Genomic DNA, 27,726 nt, shown 5'->3' with positions numbered 1-27,726 from the left:
TTTCATTTTTATGACGTCATCACTTTAGTACTCTATGGTCCTATGACCGGTTTGGCTAGTCTACATCATGTGCAACAAGATCGCACAGAACAGGCACGACGAACCGTTCTTTAAGATGAACACTCCTCGCTGTGAAGTGACCACGTCTACAAATTTGGGACAAATAAGAGCTTCCTCTCCGCCGACTCGAGAGCTTACTTGCACGTTAGTTTGTGGCCAAAAATCAAAGCATTCTGAAGATGAAGACTTGGACTTTCTACAGGGCGCCCAAGTACTAAAGACTGAACCGACGATAAGGCGGAACCACTGGGCAGACATGCTCTTTCTAAGGCTTGGTTACTGGTTTAGAGGCCTGGTTACAGCAGTATGCTTCAAGGGCGAAATTTCAGCCCGCATAATTTTCGGCATGATGGTACGACTTTTAGGGTGACGCTAAAAAGCATAACGGTCAAATTTACGAGCATAATGTGTCTAACCCTAAAAGTTGCCTCAGCCAACAAGAAATAACATGACAATCAAGCCAACTCATTGGCAGCCTTTTGACGGTCTTTAATGTCACACAGTGTCAGTTACTACCTTATATGAGAAGTTGTTTAGGTACAACCATATTATCTTAATACCACTGTACTGTTACAATATTTTTCATTCCACAAGTTCAGTTTTGCATTTGCAAATCGGAAATCCAGCCGATTATGACGGTATTCGATGGCCGTAACCTTATAAGATGGACTTTGGAATGTTGAGTCACCGCAAGTCATCGGAGAGTTAAGATCATTCGAATTCGTGGACTTATTTTAAAATGATCTTGAATTTTATTCGATTTTTCAGCAATCACGCTTTCACACCACATCTCAAGTTATACTTTTTCAGAAACAATGAAAGAAAATGCTCTTCATAAAACACGACTCTCTTTAAATTAACTGAAATCAATTGTTTGTGTCCCCAATTAGTTGTGAAAACTTAATCCATTGACCCATTAATAAAGCTGCTACTTACTATTACCAGAGAAATCTAATGTTTTCGGATGTTACGAAGCTCTTTGAACGAGTTCTTTTTCTAGATGAATCACTCAGACAACTTCCCACTCCCAAAATTGATAGAAACCCTCTTGGTACGGAATGATTTCCAGTTCTTCCCTGTTTGCAGAGTATTTTCCATCTCCTACGGGAGTATTTTTCGTGCGAACAAACACTCAGTTGGCCGAGTGTTTGTGTTCGCCATCTTTGATTTTGGAAAAAGCCAAAGATTGAGGAAAGTAGAACGAAACAAAGGAGTGGAAGAAGGCGTCCCCTGCGGTATTTTCGGGAGTTTGTAAGATACCAGGAGGGTGACACTGGCGAAAACGTCACTAAACAGTGACTTCGCCTTATTTGGAAACTTCAGCGCGTGCGATTATCGCAACTTCCTCACTTTGCCAAATAGGCGAACTCTCTTGGAGTTGAATTGACAAGAAAAATGTCCAAGTTCAAAAAGAGAAAGATAAATTCGTCGTTTGTTTATGTCCTGCACACACAAAAAAGTGTACTGCACGTCCACGTCCCGTTTTTAATGCGGTCTTAGTCGCGCAAAATACCATTTTTACTGATTTCAAAAGTTTGTATTGACCGTTATCAAGGTAATATAAATTTTGCCAAAGCAACATTTTACTAAACGTCAATCGCATTCCAAGCACTCAAAGGCGATCAGCCTTGAAACCAAGACCTTTCTTGTTCACTTGGTACGGACTGTCGGCAAAAATAACTCAGTAAATCAGGCTAAGATATTTTTGTTTTGGTTTTTGGTTCTGATTATTAAATGTAGGTATCCAAAGTTGCGTTGAGTCAGATTCATTTAGAACCAGACTTCAACTGACTGCACAAAGGAAATGTCACTGCTTTGCCTTGTGATTGGCAGAAAATAACCCTGCCTCTTTCTCAGCCAATGGCGACGCTCGCTGTCGCTTGTTTTCTCTCCCTTTATTTCAGCCTCCGGTATTCGCTGCGGGAGCCGATTGGTTCATTTGAATATCCGTGTCTGGTGTGATAGGCGTAGACAACTTTAAATTTGTCGCTATGACGCTCAGTGCAAACCGTTGTAATGAGGAAGTGTCCAGTTTTGCAGACATGAAGTAAAACGGGATTGTTTATACCGAGGGTGAAAATTAACTCGCAAATCGAGTCCTGGCCACCCACTCACACGTCAATCGACCTTATTTCTGAAGATGGAGGTGCTATTGCGATTTGTCTCCTTCTAAATGTCGTCAACTCTACCGCGGATTGCTTCAGTTAAACTCCTGATCTCTTATCACAACTCTTGAGTTTCCTTTCTTTTCCCCAGTTCAGGCTGTTAGAAGGTGATAAGATCAACAAGATTGCCTTTTGGCTGTGTCATGTGCTCTGGGAAGAAAGACACCAGGGTATCGAACAGCTACAACAGGTAAAAGAAGAGAACTTTTTAGGGTCGGTAATGAATTTTTACAGTAAATTTTAAGTTGTGTCGATAGAAACCTATAAACACTTGCTTTTTTGTTGTTACTTTTTTTTTTTTGCCTTTTTAAAAGCTGCAGTGCCAGGAATATGATTGATCAAAACAATCCATTAGGATGTACGTTTTTCAGATTCGCGGATTTTTTCGACTAGAAACCAGTCTCGATATGATTAATTCATACTTGGCTCCGAGGCTTGGAAGGAAAAAAAATACAAACAAACAAATAAAGAAATCAGGTTCAGGTTCAGGTTCAGGGATGAAGTATGAACGGCTCCACGTATGAATTGAAATAAGACTGATGAAAGACCTTTTGACCAGGCCATTTCCGAATTGCCTTAAGCCTCAGTTTCAAAGCGAGGCTGATATGAAAATTCTCATGTAATATTCTCATGCAAATAGAGCTCATTTTCACAAGGAAGGTTTTACACTTAGCCCCTCGTTTTGAAAGTGAGAGTTTACGAACACGGAAATCGTCTATACTGCGGCCTTATTGAAGTAAACGAATTTCTATAATGGGATGTCCAAGACGGCACGGGTGTGTATATTTCCATAAAACACGTTCATTTCAAAGTTTGTTCCACAAAGGGCTCCAATGAGAGAAGCGTTAATTTTTTTTTTGTAAAATTATTTGCCGAAGCTACCAAGGACAAATTGAAGTATAGTTCTAACAAAAAGGGGCAGAACCATGAGAGACGTCTTCTTTCCGTGTTCCAAGGGTTAATTTTATTTCACACTACCATTTTTCTTAGTGCATTCAAGCGCGGATTGTACTGTTGTACACCCTTTGGAGCATTTTCTGTATTGATCTGTAGCCCGCGAAAAGGCTCGCAGTCTTCCCTACATACACTGCTAGAAGAGATGCGATAGGGTAGACTGGTATGAGACAGGTAAGCGGCGTAAACGACTTCGTATGTATGCTAAAACACTGCTGCAGGGTAGGTCTGTCACGGTTCCCCATCTGCTCTTCGCCTTTTTTCTCACTAGTGACCAAGAGAGAATCAAAAACAGGGTAAATGTCTAATCCTTACCTGAGTTCGTCCTGTAAAACCATCACTGGGAGGCGAAAGAGGCTCTGAAAGAAAATGGGAGAGAGAAGGGGAACAAATTCGAGCAATCACAAACACCACATTCCATTATCTTGCATTTCCTGAGGTTAATTTACTATAAATTAGGGGATGGTCACATGTTAGGCCTTGTGAACGTCCAATCTCACTACGAAAGCGAGAGAATTTTTCTATAGAGCATGTACCTTGTAGTGAATCCACCATCGATTTTAGTCAAAAATGAAGGAAAACTTTGAACAATTCGATAATCGATAATGCATCCGCATAGTCGATTACCATAAAATTTACTTTGTGAAAAGCTCACTGGACGTACAAGTGAAAACACTGAAATATCTGCTGTTCTATTTTCTTGACTCGTATAACCGCAAACTTTATAGTCCGTTGAATATACCTTACATATGCTTTTCTGACAACACCCCTAACAGTAAGTTTCATATCTTGAACAAGGCTGTTTCAGTGCTATAAACAAAACAGCATTTGAAAATTTATTGAGGTGAACCTCAGTTCCTTCCAGGCTCCTCACTAAGCCTCAGAGTCACACCCTGTTTACGCAAGACGGTAACGTGGAGAAGATGTATTCGATTATACTTGAAAATTAAACAGTTTGGACAAAATTTATTTAGCTACTTCCGATAATGGATCATGTAACGTTTACCAGTTCTAGCTGAACACTACAATGAATCATGTACCTGAATCCGTTATATCTATTGAGGCTGGATGTGAAAACAGGCTGGATGCAAGAAGGCGGAACTGGAAAGTAATAAGCATGACCTTATAAATACACCTCTTCAAAATGATGTCATAGATTACTAAAAATATTATATTTTTACTTGACAGAATCACCGTCGCATGAAAATCGCAGGCTACAGCAGATCGTCATCGTAACGACACTAAGTACAAGGCAGATAAATTTCTTCGGGCCAATAATCAGTGGTTCCGGTACCTTGTTGACCATTTTGGTTTTACGGTTTGTATACTAAGCAGAAAAATTTAAGTAAATAATTTATTTACTTATTTCTTTTCCGGTATCCTGGGAACTATCTGTAAATGAAACCAACTTCACTTCTCTAGCTACAGTGAAGGTAAGAAGTGCTAAGACACAACAAGATGTTTATTAAACTGGCTAATTGAACGCTCCCGCTCTCACAAATAATGTTGAACTTTGAGCAAGATAGATGTTCCCTGGGTATCATCTTTTTTTTTGCCCGCGGCGGGATAATTTGAAACCGAAAATGCCCTGGCACTCAGAATGAGACAGACGCCAATTAGTTAGTTTGTTTTTGTGGCACAACATTGCTCGGGGGAGATAGGGGGTCAAAAGATGTTAGTCAGTTTTTAAAAGAGAGCCGTTTGTAATAATTACTTGGAACAGTTTCCATAGCCGTTCTAACTTCTTTTGGCCTGCACTGTAGCTGCATCGTCTTAACTTCACTGGGACTGTAGTGCATTTACCGCGTGACATCAGGAAGAAACATTTCCAAACTGATAGACACGTCAATGAACTGACAATTAAGGAAAATTAAAATTTTACCCAAAATAGAAAGAGGGAGCTTAATACCTCTTGGCTTTCCTCTATGTCATCGTGAGCAACTGTCTCTGAAAGTTCATTCTACAGAAAAGACATTATAAATATTGTAACCTTTTAAGAAAGAGCTACACTCAATCATCACTCAACTATTGCAGCATGGTACTGTTTAATTTTTAGCCCGAGAAAAAAGACCCCATTTGGCGACGCCACCACTGCTTTCCCCGTGAAATGACGTCTGAGAAACGAGCGCAGAAATTCCGTACTTCATGATGACGTGCCACTACCCAGATCTGGGAAGTGTTTTTACTTGGTTAAAAATTTGCTTCATCCAATTGGAACGTGAACGACTATCCAGATACCAGATCTAGATCCGGGTAGTGACGCGTCATCAGTATCGAATTACTGCGCTCTTTCCTCAGACGTCATCTCGCGGGGAAGCCAGTGGTGGTGTCGCGAAATGTCACCTGCCCAGGGAGGGAGGGAGAGAGGGAGGGCGGGTTCTCTGGCTATTTGATGCTCCGTGAAGAAGAGAATGGGTAAAATGATCAACTAAACATTCACAAAATACGAGTAGTGATGAAGGATAAAGCAAATGATGTTTTACCTGCAAGTAACGGAGAGCTTCAAACGGATCACGGGATGCCATTTCACGAAATCTACAACAGATGGCCATTACTGATACGTTACAAAAGAGATAGCGTTCCATATAATTAAGTTGAGACTACAATAAAAAAAACATTGTGATGAAAACACTATTAGACGATAAGGTACCTTTGCTTGCGTATTAAATATCGACATCTTCGTAACAAGTGCTCCCTTGAAGGTCTTGATAACTGCAACACGAAAATATAATGGATGTAGACCTTCCTCAACTCAACATTGTCCTAAAAAATAGCGTTTCAAGTCCACTTTCTATTGCAAACATCATTCAATTTGAAGCAAGTTTAGCCGAATCTCTACAAGTATGGTGCGGCCACCCTCAGGAAAGAAAAAAGGTCCTTAAACAAGGTTGGCCGCTTAGAGAGGTTCTGTCGACAATGATTTACCACCGGACACTTTAATCAGCCACGACTATGGTAACTGGCCGCTAAACAGAGGATGGCATCTTAATAGAGGTTCGGCTGTAATGGCCAACGCATCCAGGTAGCTATCATCATTCTTGTGTGTCCGGTTGAGTACTGAAGCCGGCAAAACGATCTTTTTCTCGTTGTCCATTTGTAGATTAGGAAGAGAACCTCCATGCATAATTCTAGGGAAGTCTACATACCAACATAGTAGAATTTTTGTTATACACTTACTGCACCTTTAAAAAAGGCTATGTGACAAGCATAAATTGTAAAGCCGGGAAGATAGCATTACGTACGTATGTACCTTTAAAGACCAGAAGTCATCTAGCCTCATCTTGGGTAGGCTGGATTTACCAGGATTGCCTCCAAACAGATAATGAACCTTATGAAGGTGATCATAAACCAGCTGATGAGCAAACCGTGGACACGGCTCAACATTTTGCATCTTCGTCCAATACTGCTGGCCCATGTTTTCATTCTTGTATACACAAGACCTGCACAGCAGAAGAATGTGTGATCAGTATCGACAAGTTCCGTGACACTGAACAGTGGGATTGTAGAAAATAAACTGACGCCTCTAACTCCTTTTCCTTGTTATTGAAATACGCCAAAATCATATCAAGACCCTGGTCATATTCTGGGAGCCCACTATTTGAAAGCCTGCCTGGTTTAGCCATCCTGCACATCACTATCCATCTGAGACTGGAATTAACACCAGTTGAAGAGATGATTCTGTGGACTGCTGGTGGGACATTGAGGAGCCAGCTGACCTAAGTTCACCATCAGTATCAGTTGTGGAAAGCTAGTTTTGATTTATTTGCGTCCGTTTGAATTCGTAATGATCTCAGTGCCACTGCACGTTTTAGGGCTATTATAACAACTTGCATTCACGAGTTAATAACACCTACCAAATTTTACGCTCCAGATTGAAAACCCAAAAAGAATTCCTAACTGTCTCTTCACGTTTCTCTTTATCCTTGCTCAGACCCTACAAAGAAAAACAAGAAAAGTTTGCCTTTTAAAGAGAAGAAAAGAAAATTAGAAACTCTACATACAGCTGTACTGTCACAGGACTCTCCTTAAACTTCTAAACAGACCTCAGATTAGACGCCCCCTGCCGGCTGGTAATGGACCTTAAATTAGACGATGAAGTGACAAGTTTTTCAGCCCCATTGAAAACCCTGGAACCGGATTCAAAGAGGGATGGGTATCGAATTTCTCCAGATGTTAAAGATCATAACTAAATCAAACGTGTCACGAGAATTTTGGAAATGATGAGACAAACCTGTCTTCATGTGAAGAATCCCAGGTATTTGAACGTTTGTTATTTTTATTGGTCAAACACTAAGATTAGAATATACCACAGAATTGGGAAAGACAGTACTTACAGATAATACATGGATTTCATTTAGTTCTGGATCGATTGTTGCCCTCTGAGTAAAGCCTTGAGCCGGTACTGGCGGAGAGAACACACGCATTTACTAGTTATCCTTTAAAACGGCCTGGGGCCAGTTTTTTTGAAAGCCCCGGTAACCTTAAACCAGAAGCCATATAGCTGAAACCTAGGAAACAGCAATACAGGCCCTGATTGCAAGCCAGTCCGTTTAATTTCATCAACTTATAGTTTAAGTACATTACGTTCATAATTACTATAACCTCAACCTTTAATGTAAACATAACACAGCTGTCTGGAAAGGCAGCAGGTAGCGGCAGTAGCAGGAGAAGCAGTTTATATGATTATAAAAAATAGTAGTAGGGATAGTAGTCGATGACATAAAGGTTATTATGCCTCTAATGAAGGTAAGCCTTAACAATATTATTGTGAAAGGTTTCCAAATCTTTACAATTGATTCCTACTGCTTGTGTGTAGATGTACTCTACCTTGGTTGTTTCCATCTAATACCAGTGATATTTCCTGTGTGTCCACATGATATGTGATAAAGTCACTACACAATCAACAAATAATAGTAAAATAAAGAAGTTAGGGACTGTCACTCTAGATTTGTGAGCAAATGATACTTATTCGAAAAATCATGGAATATTTGTTTGAAACACATGCCTGGAAACAGCTCAACTTTGATAAAATTATGGTTACCCTATAAACAGCTTAGAACGGTAGGAATTGAATGAAATGTTTTCGGATGGGGAAGGTGTCGAAAGGCATGGCATATGAAGCAACAGTTCAAACAAGCTGTCTTGATGCCTAAAGATGCAGCTCTTTGTATCCATTTCACAGACATTCAAAATTTCTTTAATTTTTATTATGGTGTTTGCTGGGACAGTTTTTTAAAAAAAGTTGCAGCCCAGGGAATCACAAGCTTATTCGTCGCACAATGTAGGGCCAGTACTCAAATGAAAAAGTGTGGTTTGGCAGTGACACGTTTCATTTGCGGTAAGTCATCCTCTCAAATAAGCCTCCTCTCTCTAATAAGCACCCCCTTTCTAGGGGAAGAAAGTTAATAAGCCCCCCCCCCCCCCCCCCCCAACTCCTCTGAAAAGCGTTGGGCCGAGAATTGAGTTCTGAGGTAAGTCATGTGTGATAGTGAGTGGTTCTGACAATGAAGTTGCAACACGAGTGAACTGTTGTCTGTTTGTAAGGTAACTTTCGAACCATAGACGAGTTTTGTTGGAGGTACCCAAATTCTGTTATTTACAGAGTTGAATGACTGTATTTTATAAGGGTTGAATGACGTAGGCTGTTGAAGGCTTTGCTTACGTCAATAAGCACCATTGCCGTAATTTGCTTTTTAACCTCTGCACTGAAGATGTGATCGCTTACTAGCAAGCTCAATGTTTCCGTCGAGTGGTGCTTCCGGTTTCCACTTTGGTGACAAGTGAGACGGTTTTTCTGAGTTAAGTGATGTTAAATTGAGCTAGGGCGATTATTATTTTGAACTTCGTGATCTCCATCTTTAAGGTGAAGACCACTTCACCTTTCTTCCAGGCTCACGGAAAAATCGAGCAAGTAAAGGAGTGGTTGATTATGCCAGTTATTGTCTGCAAAGTGTACTCGAGAAAATCCTGTATTACTGAGATGGGCATCTTGTCATAACCTGGCGCCTTGTTAATTCCTTTAAGTGTGAACATAGCATTGGGGCTTAAATTACCTTAGAAACTCTCTTCCTCTTTGTCCAGCAAAGATGTAAAGAAGCCTTTTATCCTGCAAGGATACATCAAATGAAAACATGCATTATTTGAAAATGTTCAGAAGAAATAATGAAGCTTATAATGACACTTAGTGTTACTCAGTACTTACAGAATGGAACAACATGGAATGGCCTATTCTGGATCGCAGCTCAGCGCAATCATCCCTGGAAATTATTGATAAATGTCAATATAACCGGCAAACTACCAGTAAAATGTACTACGTACATTACAAGTTAAAATACTGAAAAAGGCAGATTAGACAAATTTTAAGTATGTGTAATCAAAGGATGACGAGTGAAATTAGGGAATAATTTCACGCGCGTTTTGTCCAAATCCTAATAATTTCCCGAGCCTTTAAATTACTCCCTAATTTTACGAGTATCCCATTTGATTACCTATTAATATCATGGGTGACGAATTACGTTAGCACTCTTGGATTTTTGACATGTTTATTCTGGATCGTATTGATCGAGAACTCCACTCTCTCAAATGTTTAGACCTTAAATTAGGCTTATAAAGTTCAGAATTTTTCAGACTTTTTCGGCAAAATACCTGTTAGAAACCTTCTTGATGTTCTCTTGTGTGTTCAGGTTTTCTAAAGCGTCTTTTTGTGCCCTGACATCTTCATTCACGACATTTTAAAACTTCGTCGCCATCTTGACACTGAGACGTACGGAAGGTTGCCATGGCAATTTGTAATTTTGTAAATTAACGCTGAAATTTCGCGCCAAAATTAAGAAGTAATTCGTAACCAATGATATTAAGAATGAAAACTACACTTTAGAGAAATTACATCAGTTTGAATTGCTACAATCAAGCGTTCAATATTAATATTATTTTGCAGGCTAAGAATTTGAATTAACTTGTAGAGCATAAAAAAGAAGTTTTATAAGAAAATAAGGGTGTTCAGAAATTGGAATCACACGGCATAGCAATATTATACCAAGAGGAATAAAACTGTTTACAAACTTAGAATGATTGAAAATCAGCTTAATTAAGCGACTCAAGATTCCATTCAAAGGATTTTGCATACTTTAGCCTTGTCCAGGTGTTTGTAGGGCAGTGATAGGAGTATAATCCACTAAAAACTGGCTCCTGTGCCCTCTCATCTCCACTCACACTAGAAGACAAAGAGACATAAATATAATTAATAAAATAAGGCATTTTAAAATAAGATAACTAAGGCTACCACCCCGACGTACCGAATTATTTTTTCTTGAAATGCCAACTACGGCATTTTAAAATAAGATAACTCACGTTACTACTTTGACGTACCGAAAATCGAATAATTTTTTCTTGCAAGGACAAATATCTTAATCAGACTTCATTTTATGTTGCACTTTATTTCTTGATTCTTGAGAGCTCTGATTTGTAATTGCAGTGAAACCTCTATTAAGCGGACACCTTCGGGACCTACCCAAGTGTCCGCTTAATAGAGGGTGCCGCAATTTTTGTTAACGATTAACAGTCAACGGTTACACTGTACTGTGATAAAGTTCCACGTTGTTATTAAGGAAGCTAACGAAGCTGTGCTGTACTTTTTGCAAGACTTTAAGATGACCTTTGATCGCGGATGGCAATCATACGGCCGGATATCGGTCTAATTTACAGTTTTTTGACAGCTAAATGTATTGATTTATCTTTAATACTAGACAACAGTACGTATTTCAAGGACATAATCCAATACTACTATTGTCAATTCAGGCCGGTGTCCGCTTGATAGAGGTTATTAACAATAGAAATTGGCCAAATACAATTTGTTTTAGCGCCCGCGTCCGCTTAATAGAGGTGTCCGCTGAATAAGGGGTTCGTTATAAAGGGAAAAATAAGACGTTGATTTCGGAACCCGGCTTGGTGTCCGTTTAATAGAGGGTATCCGCTTAATTGGGGGTCCGCTTGGTAGAGGTTTCACTGTACTGAGAACGAGCATGAGAAGATGTTATAACCCGTTTACTAACTCAAGATATCATAACATATTAATTGATTTAATAACAACTTGAAAGCCGCAACATAATGTCCGACCATGGTTAAGGTTTTGTCGCACATGCGCAAAGTTTGGTCCACAACTGTCCAATGGCCGACGGTAATTTGTAAGGTACATATACATTATTTTTTTTACGGTTTTAGAGAACCACGCACTTGAAATTCTGGGACTTCCGACGTACAATAAATAATAATACACAAACCAAAATTTATTTGTTTATTGACTAAATTCAGTTCAACAAACTTGAGATAAATTGTTACTCAATTTAAGGCTGTTACACTGAACAACAGAACTAGAAGCAATAACAACAAAAATATTCAACAGATGATAGTACGTTTGGAGAGATTGGCAGTTTCATGAAATAAACATTTACCATTTAGGGTTATTTTAAGAACAATGTAAGCGTGTCAGTTCCAACAATTTTTAAATTGATAAAAAAATGCAGTTTGATTGAGAGATTTCCTCTCCCAAGACAATCATGAATAACTTTGGTTCCTGTAGGTAGGGTGAATGTTATAAAGGATAGTTCAGGGATTATTTTGTTCCTACATTATCAGGTGCTATATATATATATATCATGCCCCATATAGCAAGTACCTTACCGTTACAGCAACCTTTGAGTGACACATTAGGTTATTCTCGTGAAAGGCCAGAATGTATATAGCCTTACCTCGTTAATACACGGCCACCAAATACATAAATAGTGCTCTTCTCTACATCCATACACATCTGCAAAAAAAAATGACAGGCTCCTCAGGGATCAAGGTCCATTTTTCATCCTCAAATGTAGCAATGAGAATTATCTGCACTTGATGTTATGTGAGTGTGTTAGTGAGTAAAAACTGTATTTATACAAGGTAGTTTTACCAAATAAATTTACAATAAAGTATCTGTTCTACCTAAAAGCCGCCCTTAACACATGAAAATATATCTATACCTAAAACTTACCTAAGACCCTGTTTACATGAATTGGGGGACCCCGGTCTACTGGGGTAGCGTGAAAACAAAAGAAACCAACCCCACTAGACCGGGGTCCCCCACTCCATGTAAACAGGCCCTAAGAAGAGATCGCACAATAATATAAACTAAGAAAGAAGAAAATTTACAAAGCTTGTGTAGATAGTATAACTTGTATGACCTGATCTTAGCTTTTAGTTTATTACCTTTCCAATATGTTCAGCCACTTGTTAAGGTGTTTCCATCACTTAGCTCCATTTAAGTACAAGTTTATCATAAGTTTATCAAGTGAAGTCCAGAATTAATTTATGTGTGATATCACATACTTTTGAGACAACAGAAAAAGTGACGGTTTTGAAGCCACGGAGAAAATGTTTTGTGATCTAAAATGTGGTTTTAACGCCGTTTTAGCTTGCAGAGAAACCTAGTAAGCAGGGCTCGAAAAAAGTCCCCTCAGGTAATCCGGGACAAGTAGATTTTCTTGCTGGGCACGTAAACTTTTACACATTTAATTTACAAGTGTAGCCATTGTTTTAAAGTCTGAGAACAATAGCTATACTTGTAACTTACACGTGCAAAAGTTTCATTAAATTGACCCCTGTATCCCCTGCATAAGGTAAATTTGTTCAATAGAGAGAATTGCATCCATTCTTAATTTTTTCCAACAAAACGAGGAAACTGTCTGTTGACAGCAATTGAGTGTGAGCAGAAACTAAGTAAGCTGGAAGCTACAATCGGCGACAAAATTACTTGAGACAACTAGCCGTAAAGGCCTCTCTAACATTTCACCAACTCAAAAAAGAGAAAATAAAGCTTTCCTTCCCCTACCCGCTCCTTGCAATGTTCTGTCACTGTTCGAGCTACCTGAAGAACAAACCAACTTTGAATAGAGGGGAGAGGGGAGGAGTGTGGATTATTTTGTTCCCTGAAGTTTAACCTCATTTGTGGACAATGTCTCAACAATTTTGTTGCTGACTGGGTTTAATTTAAGTTTCTGGGAAACTGCTCACCTACCCCTCCCATAAGCCATCATTTTGCCCAAAGTGAGACGTAAGTGCTAATGTTAGCTGAAGGGAGGGGTAGGTGGGCAGTTTCCCAGAAATCTAAATTGATCCACCGATTGTAGCCTCATGTAGATATCCTTAAAGTTTACCTAGTCTCAAGTGTTCAAAAAAGTATTTCTTTGTCAAAAAAATCCAAAAAAATTTAATCACAATTCATGACTAATAATTACCTGATGGTCAAAGATGAGAGGAGGGCCTCCTTCAGTAGAGGTATCCTGACTGATAAGAGTCCACTGATTTGAAGTTATATCATAAACATAAAAATCATTCTACAGAGAGACAAAAGATCAAAACTCTGACTCATACTGGAAAAACCCTGAATGATATGTAAATCCTTAGTGCTCCTGGAGTAAGTGCTCTTATTCATTTCTCTTTCTGTTATGAAAAATTATTATGTATTGTGAACTTTACAGTTGCAGGTGTAAATTCGGGCTTTTTTTAGTAACTTCTTTATTTTTAAGAGGGTCTATGGAGGGTGTGTTCAGTTGATCACATACTGGAACAAGAATATGCTACATATCAGAAAATTTTATTTCAAGGAGATTCCTAGACGTCACAATGCAATGAATCCCAAAATAAGTGATTTCTATGTTTTCTTTCTGTCCTGAATATGCTTATGGTTTCAAACCATCAGCAGCAGCACTCCCATCTATAAACTCACATCAAGACCACCTCCCCTCCTTCCCCATTTGTCTCCTGCCTCAAACGCAAAAAAATTAAGAAAAATAGTCTGTAGGCACCTTCTTCAAAAACTGTCAGATTTGGGAAGAACATGGATAACCCCTTCTCACCCTTTGTAGCTGTACTGATTCCCATTATCTTCGCCTAACTATCTGTATCTGTTTGTAGCATCATTCAATGAGTTACTTCAAGTCTGGTTGCGAAGGGATGCACACTTGTTTTCAGTAATAAAGTAAATTGTATGCTCACACTGTATAATCAAGATACATGCTGATTATATTACCTTAAGTGGTGTTGAACTTCTCATTTCAGAGTCAAGATATCTTCCCAAGGTATATATCAACTTCTTTTTACTGTCCAAACACATCTTATGGCAGGACCTTGCACATGGCCCACCATCCTGCTCAGTGTTGCGTGACAAACAGGTCCACAGCCCAGATTCCACACTGAATGCCCAAAAGTCTGATAGGTCTACCATTCCATCCCAGCCCCCAATCAGATAAATAACTTGAGTTTCCATGTCAATTAACATCTGATGTCCTCCCCTCATACCTGGACGTGAACTCACAGGATCGGCATCTGCACAAGAGTAGAAATAACAGCTAATAAAAGCCAATCAAAATAGCCCATTCCTGAGCTACCCCAAGCTGAGCCTCTGGATATTAGAACAATGTCTTGGAGATAATAAAATTTCTCAATTTCCTTTGTCTCCTAGTCTAAATTGTTCATAAATTAGGGCTAGGAGAAAACTGAGAACCAACCTAGGTTAAAACATTTTATAACCTGAATTTAAGTTTGACCTGTAACAATAACATGAAAAAATAATAATTATTATAACATAGCTGCAAAATTCACCCAATCAAAGTCAACAGCATGAGTATGCTACATATTCCCATTGAGCACGCTGATGACGTCAATTAACTATCCCTCTAGTTGTTGTGAGCTTAGCAATCCTCCCAAGATGTCTCCCAAGTGCATCCATAACTCAGCAGTACACGATGAAGCATTTGCCATTTGTTTTATAAGGTAATTTAAGAGAAAACTTTTGACTTTGTTAACCGATAGTAGGGAAAAGAGGTGAGTGTTGTTGTTGCAGTTGTTGTCACCTCTGTGAGCTGTGTGGGCTATGGTGGTTCCAAATCATTCTTTGAACAGTTGTTTCTCTCAAAAACACTTTTCAGCGAATTAATAGTTTTCTGGCACCTCAAAACGGATTTTACAATGTTTTTAAGAGTACACTTTCTCTCAGTTTCTGGATAAAAACATAAGCTTAACTGCGAGGGAAAAAAAAAAGTCATGTATAAAGTAGACACTGACGTGTTCTGCTTTGAGCTCGTGCTACAATAATAATATTTTAAGTTAACTGCTGCATTGATCACTTTGGTGATGTTATAAAACAATAATTGGTTCATGCTTCAGCAGTGCATATGTCGAGATGTTGAGCACATGGCAAGTTTAGAGAGCATTCAAGAGTATAGAGTTGCTCTCTACTGTGCCTCAAGCAACTCTTATGCCTCTTTCCTGCTCTCCAAACTTCCCGCATACTCAATATCTTGACATACAAATGCTGATGCATGAACTAATTGTTAATTTTGTAATAATTAATAAATACATAAAAATAGAAATAACAAGATATAAAACATTAAACTCTAACAATATATTAAACCATCATTAATAAATTTCCTAAAAAGGTAGGTCTTTGTTTTATTTTTTTTAAGGTACAAACACTGTTTGATTTACGAATGCCAAAGTGAATACTGTTCCACAGCCCAGGGGCACATGTGAAAAATGCCCTATCGCCATATGATTAGGTATTGGATTTTTGTTGCAAAAGAAGTCCTAAAGAATTTGAATGAAGTGCCCTGGAATGATTCTGGTACTGAAGTAATTCTACCAAATACCAAGGGTCAAGACCATTTTGGCATTTAGAGCTTTCAAAACTAGCAAAAGTAACTTGAACACAACATGGTAGGAAATCAGGAGCCTATGAAGTTTTACCAGAAGTGGACTTAGGTCCAGTTCAGATGATAAACTTTTCATGAGCCGAACCTAATACATTGAATTAAGTACATCTTTTCGTCTAGCCTGGCCGGGAATTTCGCCTTTGGAGTGACTTTGGAATGGCTTTGATTCAGACGCTGAACTTTTCATGTACCGAACCTAATGCATAAAATTAATGATATTATTATAACGTATTTTGTAAGCAGTTTGAGCCAAATGAGCATTTTTCACCTTCTGAACTTAGTTCAGCTGCAATTAAGATCGGCGTCTGAATCAATTCAGCCAGTTAGAATGATTTGGGTCAACCTCAATTCAAATTAGCTTCAGCTAATGAAAAGTTCGGCACCTGAAACAGGCCTTAAAATGATCAAAGTTACCAGCACCAGTTACAAAATGAGCTGCCATGTTCTGTAGCAGTTGAATTAAGTTTCCTCTGCTGACAATTGGGTAATCCATATAATTTAAGAGAGTTACAGTAATCCAATTTAGAAGTTAAAAGCATCTTCAACTGTGGCAGCTGATCTTTGTTAAGATACTTTCTGATCTTAAACAAGTTTCTAAAATGGCAGACTAACGCTCTGCAAGGATCCATCTATGTTTTACACATAAAACTACGATGGTCAAAGGACACATGATTATGTAGAACTTCACTTTTATGTTAGTTCAACTTTAGATCATTTGCGATTCAACGACAAATATCACCAAACACAGCTTTCAATCTGGTTTTTGACCAAAGATGCATCATTTGTTTTAAAAACAACATAAAGCTGAGTATCATCAGCATACAGATGATATCAATAATTATTATCAATATAATTACAGCTCTAAATAACATCACTGAGAAGAGATTTATAAAATGAGGTTAATGCAGGTCCCAAAACAGACACTTGCGGCACACCAACTAACAGGACATGCTTATAGTCGACTCCTGATAACTCGAACCCTCGCTAACTTAAACCTTGCACTAACTCGAGCCAAAATCGATTTCCCCTTGATTTCCTTCATACGTCTACTGTAATTTTACCCTCAGTAACTTGAACCCTAAATAACTCGAACCTCCAGCTGACTCAAAGTAAATTTTGTTTCTCTTCAGTTCATTTCTACACAATTTTACCCAGAATAACTCAAACCATGTTTTGAGCACTTAAAAAGTCAGGGAAAAACAGTGTACCAGTGTCCGAAACATTGAATTTTGAATTTCTTATTGACATGTAGGCATAATTATAGTTTACTAGTGAAGGCTGATGTTGTTTGCCACAAATCTAATGTGAACAGCTTTTACTTCTCAAAACAGTAAAACGCATGCTCTATTTGGGCTATATTTGGTTACATTACATTCTGATTTAGAGAAGTCTCTTTCAATATTTTCAGTTAACATTTCTACAAGTCAGAGTAAATGTGATTAACGTGTTCACTGTAGTAAACAATGATTTTTTTCTTACTTCTTGCTATTTTCTTCGAGCTCCCGATAACTCGAACTGAAATGAAAATGAAAGGTAAACTTGGAAATGGACAATTAGAGCTGATCATATAAATTTCATATTCAAACATATCAACATGGAGCTGTGCTCCAGTAGAGCCTGTTGGCCCATGGCACCTTGTAGTGTACTTTGGCTAAATTGTAGAAAAATCATATGCCAAGCACCATGGATTTCACACTCAGAGCAAATTTTTTTTAAAAGGAAAGCCTTGCATAATTAACTACAGTGCACAATAAAGTGCACCATATTAAATTTAGGCTAGCAATAGCCTTCTATATTAGCATACATGTTATTCTCTTCACTGATCTCAGAACATTAACAGTACAATAATTATACATGACCATGTTTGGAGAAACCAGACAGTAAACAATTATGATTATAGTAATTATAACTGATAATAATAATTAATAATTTTGTTTTAATATTTTACGGTATTCATTCAAGGATAGCACCAAAAAGGCCATATAATAAATAACTTATTAACCTCATCCTTTCAGTCATTACAGGGACCTCGGCTCACTCTCAGTTATTAAGTGGTATGGTATGTGGCACTCATTTCTCCAAGGAAAACAAGTTGACAACTGCCAGTGATCTCATTAATAATAATCATATGATAATAATAACAAGCGTTATTACAATTCGTGACATTTCAGGAATTTAATAATAAAATCAACTGGTCACAATGGAAGTTAAACTTGTTTGAGAATACTTGCATACAGGTAGAATTTTACAAAAACTTGTCACAGGCAATTGAATTTTTTGCACTAAAATGCAACAATAGTAAACTGATTTTTCCTTGTATCATTATTAAATAAACCAATAATCGTTGTCAAAAAGTCGATGACATTTCTTACTTGACCATCATCATCCTACAGCTGTAGTTCTGTTATAAATATTATTACAATTCAATCTGACTGGTATAGTCAGAGCTAATAAAAGACACATGAAGGCTTACTTTGAGCAAGAGGGATGATAGCAGTCCACTTGGGTTTGTACTCCTGTTGGCTAATATAATGGCTAAAAATAGCATCTGTAGGAATGATAAAAAATTTATAATGAAAAAGTGAAGGAAATTAGCTCAGATTTTCTAAACCATCAGCAGAAATATTCAGATAATAACCCAACAAATCCATAAATTATTATAATCAGAACTACATGTACCTCTTCATCAGAAGTCGCTTTATATTTAATGTTTTTTTTTTTGCCTGCCACAGAGTACATAAATATAAATTTTTGAGTTCTTCGACTAGCACCACTTTTATTACTGACAATCATTTTGTGAAGGAAACATGACAAAAACATACAAAATGTCATGAAAGATATTGTTCATCACGGTTAATGTGTCAAGTGCGATGACAACCATGAGAAAAACAATAACGAAAACCTTTTAAACAAACAAAATGCATAAAATATGGATATTAAAAGAGCTATGTATGTTATGAGTCCATTACAGGACAGACAACTGATGAAAGTTGGAACATTATATTTAAATTTGTCAACAATTGCCTCTTTTTATTTTTTCGCAATAATCAATTGAACATTGTTCATATATGATTATCACATTGGCGTGATCAATTTCTACCTGCACGTCCTGCAATTCAGGTGCATAAAATAATTTCTTAAAATACACAGAAATAATACCTATAATTGCATGCCTACCTTTTGAAGCTTTCTCTATAATTTTTTCGCATCCATCAAAGTCATTATTTATAACCTGCAGAATTGGAGGGAGTACAAATTATGATCAATTTGAGTCACCTTTATTTTCTACGGCCCTGATTTACCATTGTAACTACATGTTTAAGGGGGAGGAGACACAGATCAGAACCTTCTGCATTCTGTACCCTGTTCTCATACATCCTGTCCCTTTTTTTTGGCTGTAACCCTTTTTGCTTTGCTCCCAGATTCAGATTCAGATTTGTTTCTGTTTGGCACTATTAACAAATATTATAACAGTCTGAATATAAAGTGACATTACAATACATTAATACAGAGAGAATAAATAACACAAATAGTAAGAAGTAAAATGACTGTGTGCAGTGACCAGTTGAGCGCGAGAGTAGCTAGTGACAGCTATCAAGGTAGTCACTACCATTTGCAATTCAATGGCATAGACAAGCACATACAGTAAGGGAACGCGTCCAAATATCGGCATCGGGTCACACCGATGCCGATCAATTGGGCACCGATTTTTTCCGATTCCGTTGAAAGTCGGACCCGATTTTATCGGCACCGAATGAAACGGAATCGGCAACGGGTCTCAAGTCTTTATCGGGCCAATTAACAAAGGTCATCAAAAATATCTGGCAGCTCAAATAACCCGTCACGAAAGCAAAAGCAAAAGCGTGAATGTTGTTTTTTAAAACCTTATCTTTCTTATAAATGTGTCTTGTTTGAACCAAAATTTAACGTCACAGTTTCGAACATTTGTTTGTATTTCCTATGACACTTCAGAGTATGACCAGAAAATATTAAATTTGTGTATCAAAATGGGCACGAGAAGAAACTGCAGGTCATTCAACAACGCTGAAGAGCATCTTTTGAGTGAAAGACGGCGCAATGTACATTGCAAGTGTACGATCTCAAAATGATAATTTTAAAATAGCTTGAGCCTGTGCTAACCGGAACCCAAAACGCATGATTATAGGAATCTTTGGAGGAATAAACAGTTTAGGACTGTAAACGAAAAAAATAGAAGTCAGAACATCCACGACCAAAATGCAAATGCTGTTACCATGTTGTGTACTTTAACTGCTAAATTGCCACAGGAGAGAAGAGGACATCGTCTGAGAATCAGGCTGCAACTTGTTTATTGGTTGCATATGAACTCAAAAAAGTGACTGATGGAGGCGTTCAACTGGTTTTCTCTTTCTCGATTCTCTTTCCGCTATTAAATTGAGTCGAACTTACCGGATGTATGCACAGTTTGCTTTAGTTGAACACTCCGGTAAAAAAGGTTCTGATTTTTGTCAAAAAGTCAGCCACCTAGAGTCAAGTGCAAATTTTTCTAAGTGCTGAGATTGGAAAGCAATTTCACGTGGCACCATGCTCAAGCTCACAGAACATACAGCAAAGTCGCTAAGCCGTTCTCTCTTTGGTAGCTCCTGTATGAAACTTCGTTCCGTGTCTTCCATGACTCGCGAGTGTGGGAATCTTTCAGTTCTTGTTGCTAATTCCCTGGAGACAATCTAAGGCCGCAATCTAATTGGTCAGTATTTTTTGCCTTAGATCGCATTACACCTTGCGTTTAGGATCTTTGAATGAAAGACGCAAATTTTCGTAAAAGTTTATCCCGTGGTTTTATATTATCCATGGTTTTGCTCTCGATCCGCTCGCTAGGAAACCCGTTGAGGTCTACTTGTAACAAGTCTGTGAATCCAGTTGCGTTTCGGAAAAGTGAGTTCCTGTTGTGTTTTTGGATTGCGTTGTTAGAAAGTATCGAGTGAAGAACATACTACTCAGTAAGGTGTTTTGTTTGCTATATATCAACGAAGAACAGTGGTGTTTTGCCTCGTAATATTTAACTCCTTTTAATTTTCATAGAATAAATGTTATGGAGCAGCGTGGTGTTTGCGATCGACTGAAGGAAATACGTCTGCAAAACGCCGAAAATCACGTGTATAGGCACGCATCAAATCAACAAACTCGAAACACAACATGCAGGAACATACAATATTGCTATTTGTTATGGAGTAGGAAAAAGGTACAGTCGATTGAAATTATTTTGGAGTGAAACGACTCTTTCATTATTTGGTTCGTGACACGCTTCATTTTACATATCAGATAAAATAATATGACGATGACACATAAGAACATCGGAATGTCAACCGGCTCCGATTGAATCGGCAAAGTTTTTATCGTTATCGGAAACGGCAACTGGTGCCTATGGATCGGTACCGATTCCGATCAATCGGAAAATTAATCGGGTCCGTTTCCCATGATCGGGTTCCCTACCGATATTTGGACGCGTTCCCTAAAATTAGAACAAGAAATAGAAAAATTATGTTCAAAAAGCACAAAAAGGCCTTTTATATATCTTACTTACATTTACTTTTCATACAAAGACAATACAATGTAATAGAAAATAGAAATTAATAAAGCATGGCCAGAATTCACTAAATACAGTCAAATTAAATTTCACAAATAGATTGGGTATTAACTGAGAGGGGGTACAGTTGGTACTGCTTGTAGAAGTGGTTAAATGATAATGAAGCTTTTTAAATGCCGAGGGAAAAGTTTCCCAGATGTTTGATGCCACAAAACAAAAAAGGTGTAGCTCCATGTATTATTACATATCTGGTCTATGAAAGTTGTAGTTCAAATATTGACAAATGTGGCATCATATCAGTGTATCTCAGAAGCTACAGTAAGGGTCATGTATGCCTATGGATTTATCAAAGGGTTGAAAATTTAGTATATAGTAAACCTTTCTTTCTTTACAGCCAGAGTGGGAACTTTTGTTCACTTTCAAGTGATATTTATACTTTCAAGTGTAGTTTACACACATATTAAGTCTCATTTACTTATAATATTCATGCAATGGAAGTAAATGATCCCCCAATTTTACAGCTATAATTAAGGTGCTAACCAGTTTTTGATGGAGTTCTGTCAGCATAGGATGTTCAAGGGCAATTTTTGTCCTCTTTTGTAGAGACTCAAATGCTTCAGTGTAGTTGTGCTGTCGAAAGTGTTTCAGGCAAAGACGTATCGCCTCTCTCTCTCGATACTAGAGCAAGATAAGCATCAAAGAAGATAATATTATGTTGTAAATTAATAAGTAAAGAAAAGTATTTGCAAGTTTACTATTTTCAGGGTTCACATGGATCCTTTGTTGAAGAAGAAATTCAAGGACTTTTCAAGGACATTTCCGACTGGTCAAGGACTCCATTCAGTACACAAAAGAGCTTTGAGTCTAAGTCTTTTTTTTAGTTCTTCAACAACATGAGCAATTTCATCCTGAAGGTTTTTTTGAGTTTGCTGGGTTGGATAAAGTAAGCACTGAAATTCAAGGACTTTCCAGCCCCGACTGCAATTTTCAAGGACCTTCAAGGTGACTTTTATATTTTAAAATTCAAGCAAGGACTTTCAATATGCATATGAACCCTGTATTTTCGTCAGAGCCATAGTAATAGAAAATGTTTTCTGTGTTTGTATAGCCTGATATAAACACAAGAGGGGTTGGGAGAATTTGAGACAGTTATGCAAACTCGAGACAAAGTCAGGGGTTTGCATAACTGTCAAGAATTCTCCCATCCCCTCTCGTGTTTATCTCAGGCTTTGCAAACACAGGACAAAAGTTTTTTATTGCTTTTATGAAATAACTTTCCCGAGAAAAAACGCAAAACTCTTTGTTATGGCACTGATTAAAAGAGGAATTCATACCAGTCGCAAAGTCTTGCATAATTGAAGTCTTGCCCATGTAATCAGTTCTTGTTTTGCCAAAAGATGCTTTCCAAAATACAGATTTTTTCTCTTAAAATGTCAGCTTAAGCGAAAAAAAAAATTGACACAGAGTGTTGTAAAGATTTTCCAAGTTTAAGCCAATGAAGGAATCGGTACATAAAGTAAACTTGTCGAGTTTTGAACTAAAAAACTTTTTCAAATTTGTGCTTGCGTGATTAGAGAGTGAAAAGCAAAACATCTTGACGTCACAACCATGTTTACATTCTCTCATGCAAACACTCCTCTCGGCCAATGAGAGCATACGTACTATCTTAGTTATTTTATAAATTAATGTATTCATTAACAACAGTCATACTTAAGCATAACATACAACTGTACATGTGCTTACAGTGTTAAACCAGGCAAGACTTGGCTCAACAATCTCTGGATCATTCATTCCTTGCAGCTCAACAAACCAGATACTAAAATTAAAACTGGGTCCATGGGACAGGATAGGAACTAGAATAAAAAAGAAAGAAAGAATGATCTTCCATAAATTGCTTGAACATAGCCTGTATTAATTAAGCAATAGAAAACGTTTTCCGCGTTTGCATAGCCTGATATAAACACGAGAGGGGTTGGGAGAATTCGAGACAGTTATGCAAACCCGAGACGAAGTCGAGGGTTTGCATAACCGTCGAGAATTCTCCCAACGCCTCGAGTGTTTATATCAGGCTATGCAAACACAGGAAAAAAGTTTTCTATTGCTTTTATAAAATAACTCTCCCTACAAAAAAACGCAAAACTCTTTGTATGGCACTGATTAAAAGAGAAATTCTTACCAGTCGCAAAATCTTGTCCACGAAGTCCTGCACGCGTAATGAGTTCTTGTTTTGCAAAAAGATGCTTTGCAAAATACGGAGTTTTCTCGCTTAAAATGTCAGCTTAAGCGAAGAAAAATTGACTCATCTTCTTTGTAAAGATTTTCCATGTTTCAGCCGACGAAGGAATGGTAAATAAAGTAAACTTGTCGAGTTTTGAACTCGAAAACTTTTTCAAATTTGGTGCTTGCGTGATTAGCGCGCGAAAAGCCAAACAACTTGACGCCACAACCATGTTTACATACTCTCATGCAAACACTGCTCTCGGCCAATCAGAGCGCGCGTACTATCTTAGTTATTTTATAATGTACCACAGGTGAGCCTGGCAATGCCAAACATTGAAAAACTAAAATGAACTAAGTGTTGCACACTTAATGTCCATACCAGTAAATCACAATAGCATTGTAAAGCATCAGATAATAAAAATGAAAATGTTGCCAAAAAGAAGTAAAACAATAAGTAAGTATTGCCTTTTCTACTTTTCTTATAAATTATCAACTGCATTATATGGGGGCAATGTGGCCAAGAGAGTGTTGGATATATTACAAGTCAAAATTAAATTCAGGTTAAAATTTTTTATCTTAGGTTGATTCTCTTTTTCCTTTGACTCCTAGCCCTGATTCATGAATAGCTGGGGATATGAGACAAATGAAATTGAGAATCAACCTAGGCTAAAAAATTTTAACCTGAATTTACTTTTGACCTGTAACAGATGCACAGTACACAGGTCTTAAGCCTAGCTTCTTTCACCACTGGCTGTTACATACCTCATCTTTGCTTCTTGGCAGACTGGAGTTCAACTCCTTAAAGCCAATCAAAATTTTGAGAATGATTTTCTTTCTGTCAGTGACATGCAGGGATTCCAAACAGATTGACAAACAGGTTGTGGCAATTTAAGAGGAGAGCTTGAAAGCAAAATAGGACTAACCGCACTTTCTCCATAAACAACTAGGTATTTAAATAATATTAACCTTGGACATCAGTTGTTCAAATGTTGGATAATGGTAGCCACTGGAAAAAACACTATCCAGTGGGTATGTATTTGAGAAGGCAATTTCATTATCCACTGGACAGACATTTTATCCAGTGGATAGTGTTATCCAAGTTTTGAACAACTGAGGACAGATGCTTCTCATATACATGCGTGCACTGCTTTTGCAGAACATACATGTTCATTTCTTTCACCAGTACTTACCAATTTTAATATAATTACATGGAAACATTTTTCCATCCAATTCATGCTTCAGATTAAATGTCTCCTTTATATGATCATTTCTGAGCCCACTGCAAATTACAAATTTTATTAGAATGCATTTCAAGAAATTTCTCTCAAGGATTTGCTTTTAAAGGAACCCCTATTCAATGATGTTTCACATCTCATACACAGGAGTACATGTAAGTGTCAGATTCTCTTTAACAATAACCAGTGTAAACGTAGTTTGAGAGCACCTGCCAATCCTTGGCAAAAACGGTGTTCCTGTACAATTTGACATTTTCATGGCATGCTGTGAAACATATCAAACAAATCTGTTGTACAGCAAGGTTGCATGAAGTTTGGTACATTTCTTGAGCCTTGTGAAATGTTGGCCACAATTTCAGTGTGCAAAGAAAGTCAGCTTTATAGCTACTCATTTAGGCAAAGCTGTAGCTAGCATGTACTAGCCCAAAAGTAATTTCAACTAGCCTGAAAACTATTTTGATGAGGAGGATTGATTACAGTTCTTCTGAAATTAATTTGAATTCCCCCAAAAAAATTCACCTAAAAAAACTTCCCTTGCCTGTCAGGCAACTTAAGAACAGAATTTACTAGCCTGGTAACAAAATACACTAGTCTTGGGCTATCGGAGACTTCTTTCATTATACCCTGATTGTTTGTAGGAAATCAAAATGTTAAAGAATGCATGTCGTAGTTTCCTACTGTCTGGTCCACACTTAACCCTTGTATATTGTACAACAATTATTATTGTGTATACAAAACTCCAAAGGAAATTTTTGAATTTCAAAAACAAAACATTTTAAAGTGGATTTTGAGCAGTCTTGGAAAAAACAGTTAACTTAAGTAATACTAAGACAGTAGTGTATACAGTACCTATGTAACAACTCAGTCATGTGATCATCATTTAATCCACCATAAATCTTGAATTTTCTGAGATTGCAGACATGGGTCTTCTCATACTTGCCGAATGTTACAGTCATCACAACTGCTGGTTTATCCAGCTTAAGTATCAGAAACTGAACAAAATAACAAAACCTTATTAATATGTGAAAGACAAACTGAAATTTGAATAGCATGCTTAAAGACAGTAAGATTTCCACACCTCAAAAACTTATATGAATAGAGTCGAACATCTATGCATATTTATTAACACGTATATCGGGCTGTGGAGTGTGTGGAAATCTAGTCTCCCATGCAGCCGTTTTGTGCCGTCACGTAATGCTCCTCCCCAACAAACGGCAGCTCACATTCAAACCAAATTCCTTTCCAATAATTACTATTGTTTTATTTGTTAACTCACAGAAATGACCAATGATTTATCAGTAAACTGAATGCAAAGAATGAGTCACTGTGATTTCCCGTTGCATCTGAGGTGTCAGCCGTGGCGGGCTGGGTTCTGTTTTGCTTTTATAAAAACTGAATCAAAGATTGAGGGTTTCTGCAGGCAAAAACTAAAAAACACATTTGGCCCTAAAATGGGCGACTTTAAACTGTATAACACTTGGTATAAAAGCTGGATCAGTAAATTTCCCATTGAGGAAAATTTTTTTTGGCAAGAAACAGCTAATTTGTTATCAGATTATCAGCATTGGCCATCATGTGGTGTCACAAGTTCAAGTTCAAGTTCAAGTTCATTTATTCACACTTATTCAATTGCAATACAACACATTTGCAATACGACACATGTAGATACAGACCAGGTAAGGTCAGATAAAGCACACGTATGTGCATAAGCGTTTCTAAAAAATCATTGGAACGGCAAAAAACACAAATACTGCTTTAAGTGGACGTCAGTTTCAATTCTTACACTGGATAAGTACTCAAATTGCAGCAATTTCAAGTCTGTTTTATTCAAAACAAAAAGTAATGTACGTAATGAGACAAATATAAAAATGGCTTCCTGGGAGACAACTTGGCACCAAACATGATACAATAGAATGCAGGCTGTGATTGGAAGGCATGTAAAAAGACTATCTGGCGCAAAACCATTCCAGAAAAATAGAACCATCGCTGTGATTGGCTCAAATCGGGAAGGGATTGTGGTTTAAATGTAAGCGGCCATTTTTTGGGGAGGAGCGTAGTGTACATGACAAAAACGGCTGTGAGGGAGACTAGTGAAATCTAACCCTCAAAGAATACTAGGGGGACCAGGTGAGAAAATATTAGGCTTCCATTACAGTAACAAGGACCATGAACTATTCCTCATAATTAACAATTTTCCCTTTCACCATAGGCCAATCCATGAACATGTACACGCATGCAGCCTAAACGAATGTTATGACATCTATATTATTGTTTTTAGTCCAGGCGGATGGTGCTCTAAAATATTGTTATGCTTAGCATGTTGGGTGCACTCTTTGTTTCTCTGCATATCTAACACTTAAAAGTCTTGAAGTTTTGTCAGCAATGAAGGGAGTATTTAGAGGACGGAAATAGTAGTTTAAATGTAATAAAATTGCACCTGAGGTGGAGAGTTGCTGTCTGAGGACCAACGTGATGACTGGTCATTAGGTTTATCCACGAGAATATTCCTGTACAAAATGCAAAATACCTCCAACATTACCACCTGACACCAAAGAAAGATGTCAGCAAATTAAAGAACAAAGCATACACGAGGTCTTACGTTGGTAGATAATTGGAGGAATGGCTGGAACACTTGTGAATGGAATACGTTAAAACACGAGGTGAGACGCTCCCTGAAGCCGCCATTTTGGCGCACTTCAACGATTGCGCAGGTACTTGAGACGCGCGCACAACATCATGGGACATAACATGGGACAGACGCCTCGCTCCGGCCCAGTCCCCAT

The 27,726-nt window shown here is 37.8% G+C and overlaps 1 protein-coding gene across 1 annotated transcript; it reads right to left on the bottom strand.

Annotated features, from left to right (window-relative positions):
• Nucleotides 1–520: 520 nt before the first annotated feature.
• LOC140922617 (muskelin-like) lies at nt 521–27,648 on the bottom strand. Its single transcript, XM_073372602.1, has 24 exons — nt 27,543–27,648; nt 27,381–27,450; nt 25,793–25,935; nt 24,899–24,987; nt 23,232–23,341; nt 22,029–22,166; nt 19,100–19,154; nt 18,396–18,470; nt 14,242–14,537; nt 13,448–13,546; nt 11,927–11,985; nt 10,306–10,392; nt 9,382–9,436; nt 9,233–9,285; nt 8,007–8,071; nt 7,514–7,581; nt 7,034–7,113; nt 6,430–6,619; nt 5,830–5,891; nt 5,663–5,714; nt 5,089–5,139; nt 4,220–4,280; nt 3,495–3,538; nt 521–2,406 (listed from the first exon to the last, which is right to left on the bottom strand). Exons 1-24 carry the CDS (start codon nt 27,626–27,628, stop codon nt 2,326–2,328), a joined length of 2,169 nt encoding a protein of 722 aa, XP_073228703.1. The 5' UTR covers nt 27,629–27,648; the 3' UTR covers nt 521–2,325.
• Between the last annotated feature and the right edge of the window lie 78 nt (nt 27,649–27,726).

Source organism: Porites lutea, chromosome 13 (assembly GCF_958299795.1).
Source record: "Porites lutea chromosome 13, jaPorLute2.1, whole genome shotgun sequence".
NCBI classification, from domain to species: domain Eukaryota; kingdom Metazoa; phylum Cnidaria; class Anthozoa; order Scleractinia; family Poritidae; genus Porites; species Porites lutea.
Note: the sequence above shows the minus strand (reverse complement) of the source record. Positions and strands in the feature narration are given on the sequence as shown.

Excerpts from the sequence above, each read along its gene's own strand:
- LOC140922617 (XM_073372602.1), bottom strand. The coding sequence starts at position 27,628 with ATGGCGGCTTCAGGGAGCGTCTCACCTCGTGTTTTAACGTATTCCATT. Across the intron at positions 13,547-14,241 it reads GAAGTTCAACACCACTTAAG|AATGATTTTTATGTTTATGA; the intron begins GTAATATAATCA and ends GTCTCTCTGTAG. Across the intron at positions 7,114-7,513 it reads ATGAAATCCATGTATTATCT|GGTCTGAGCAAGGATAAAGA; the intron begins GTAAGTACTGTC and ends TTTTCTTTGTAG.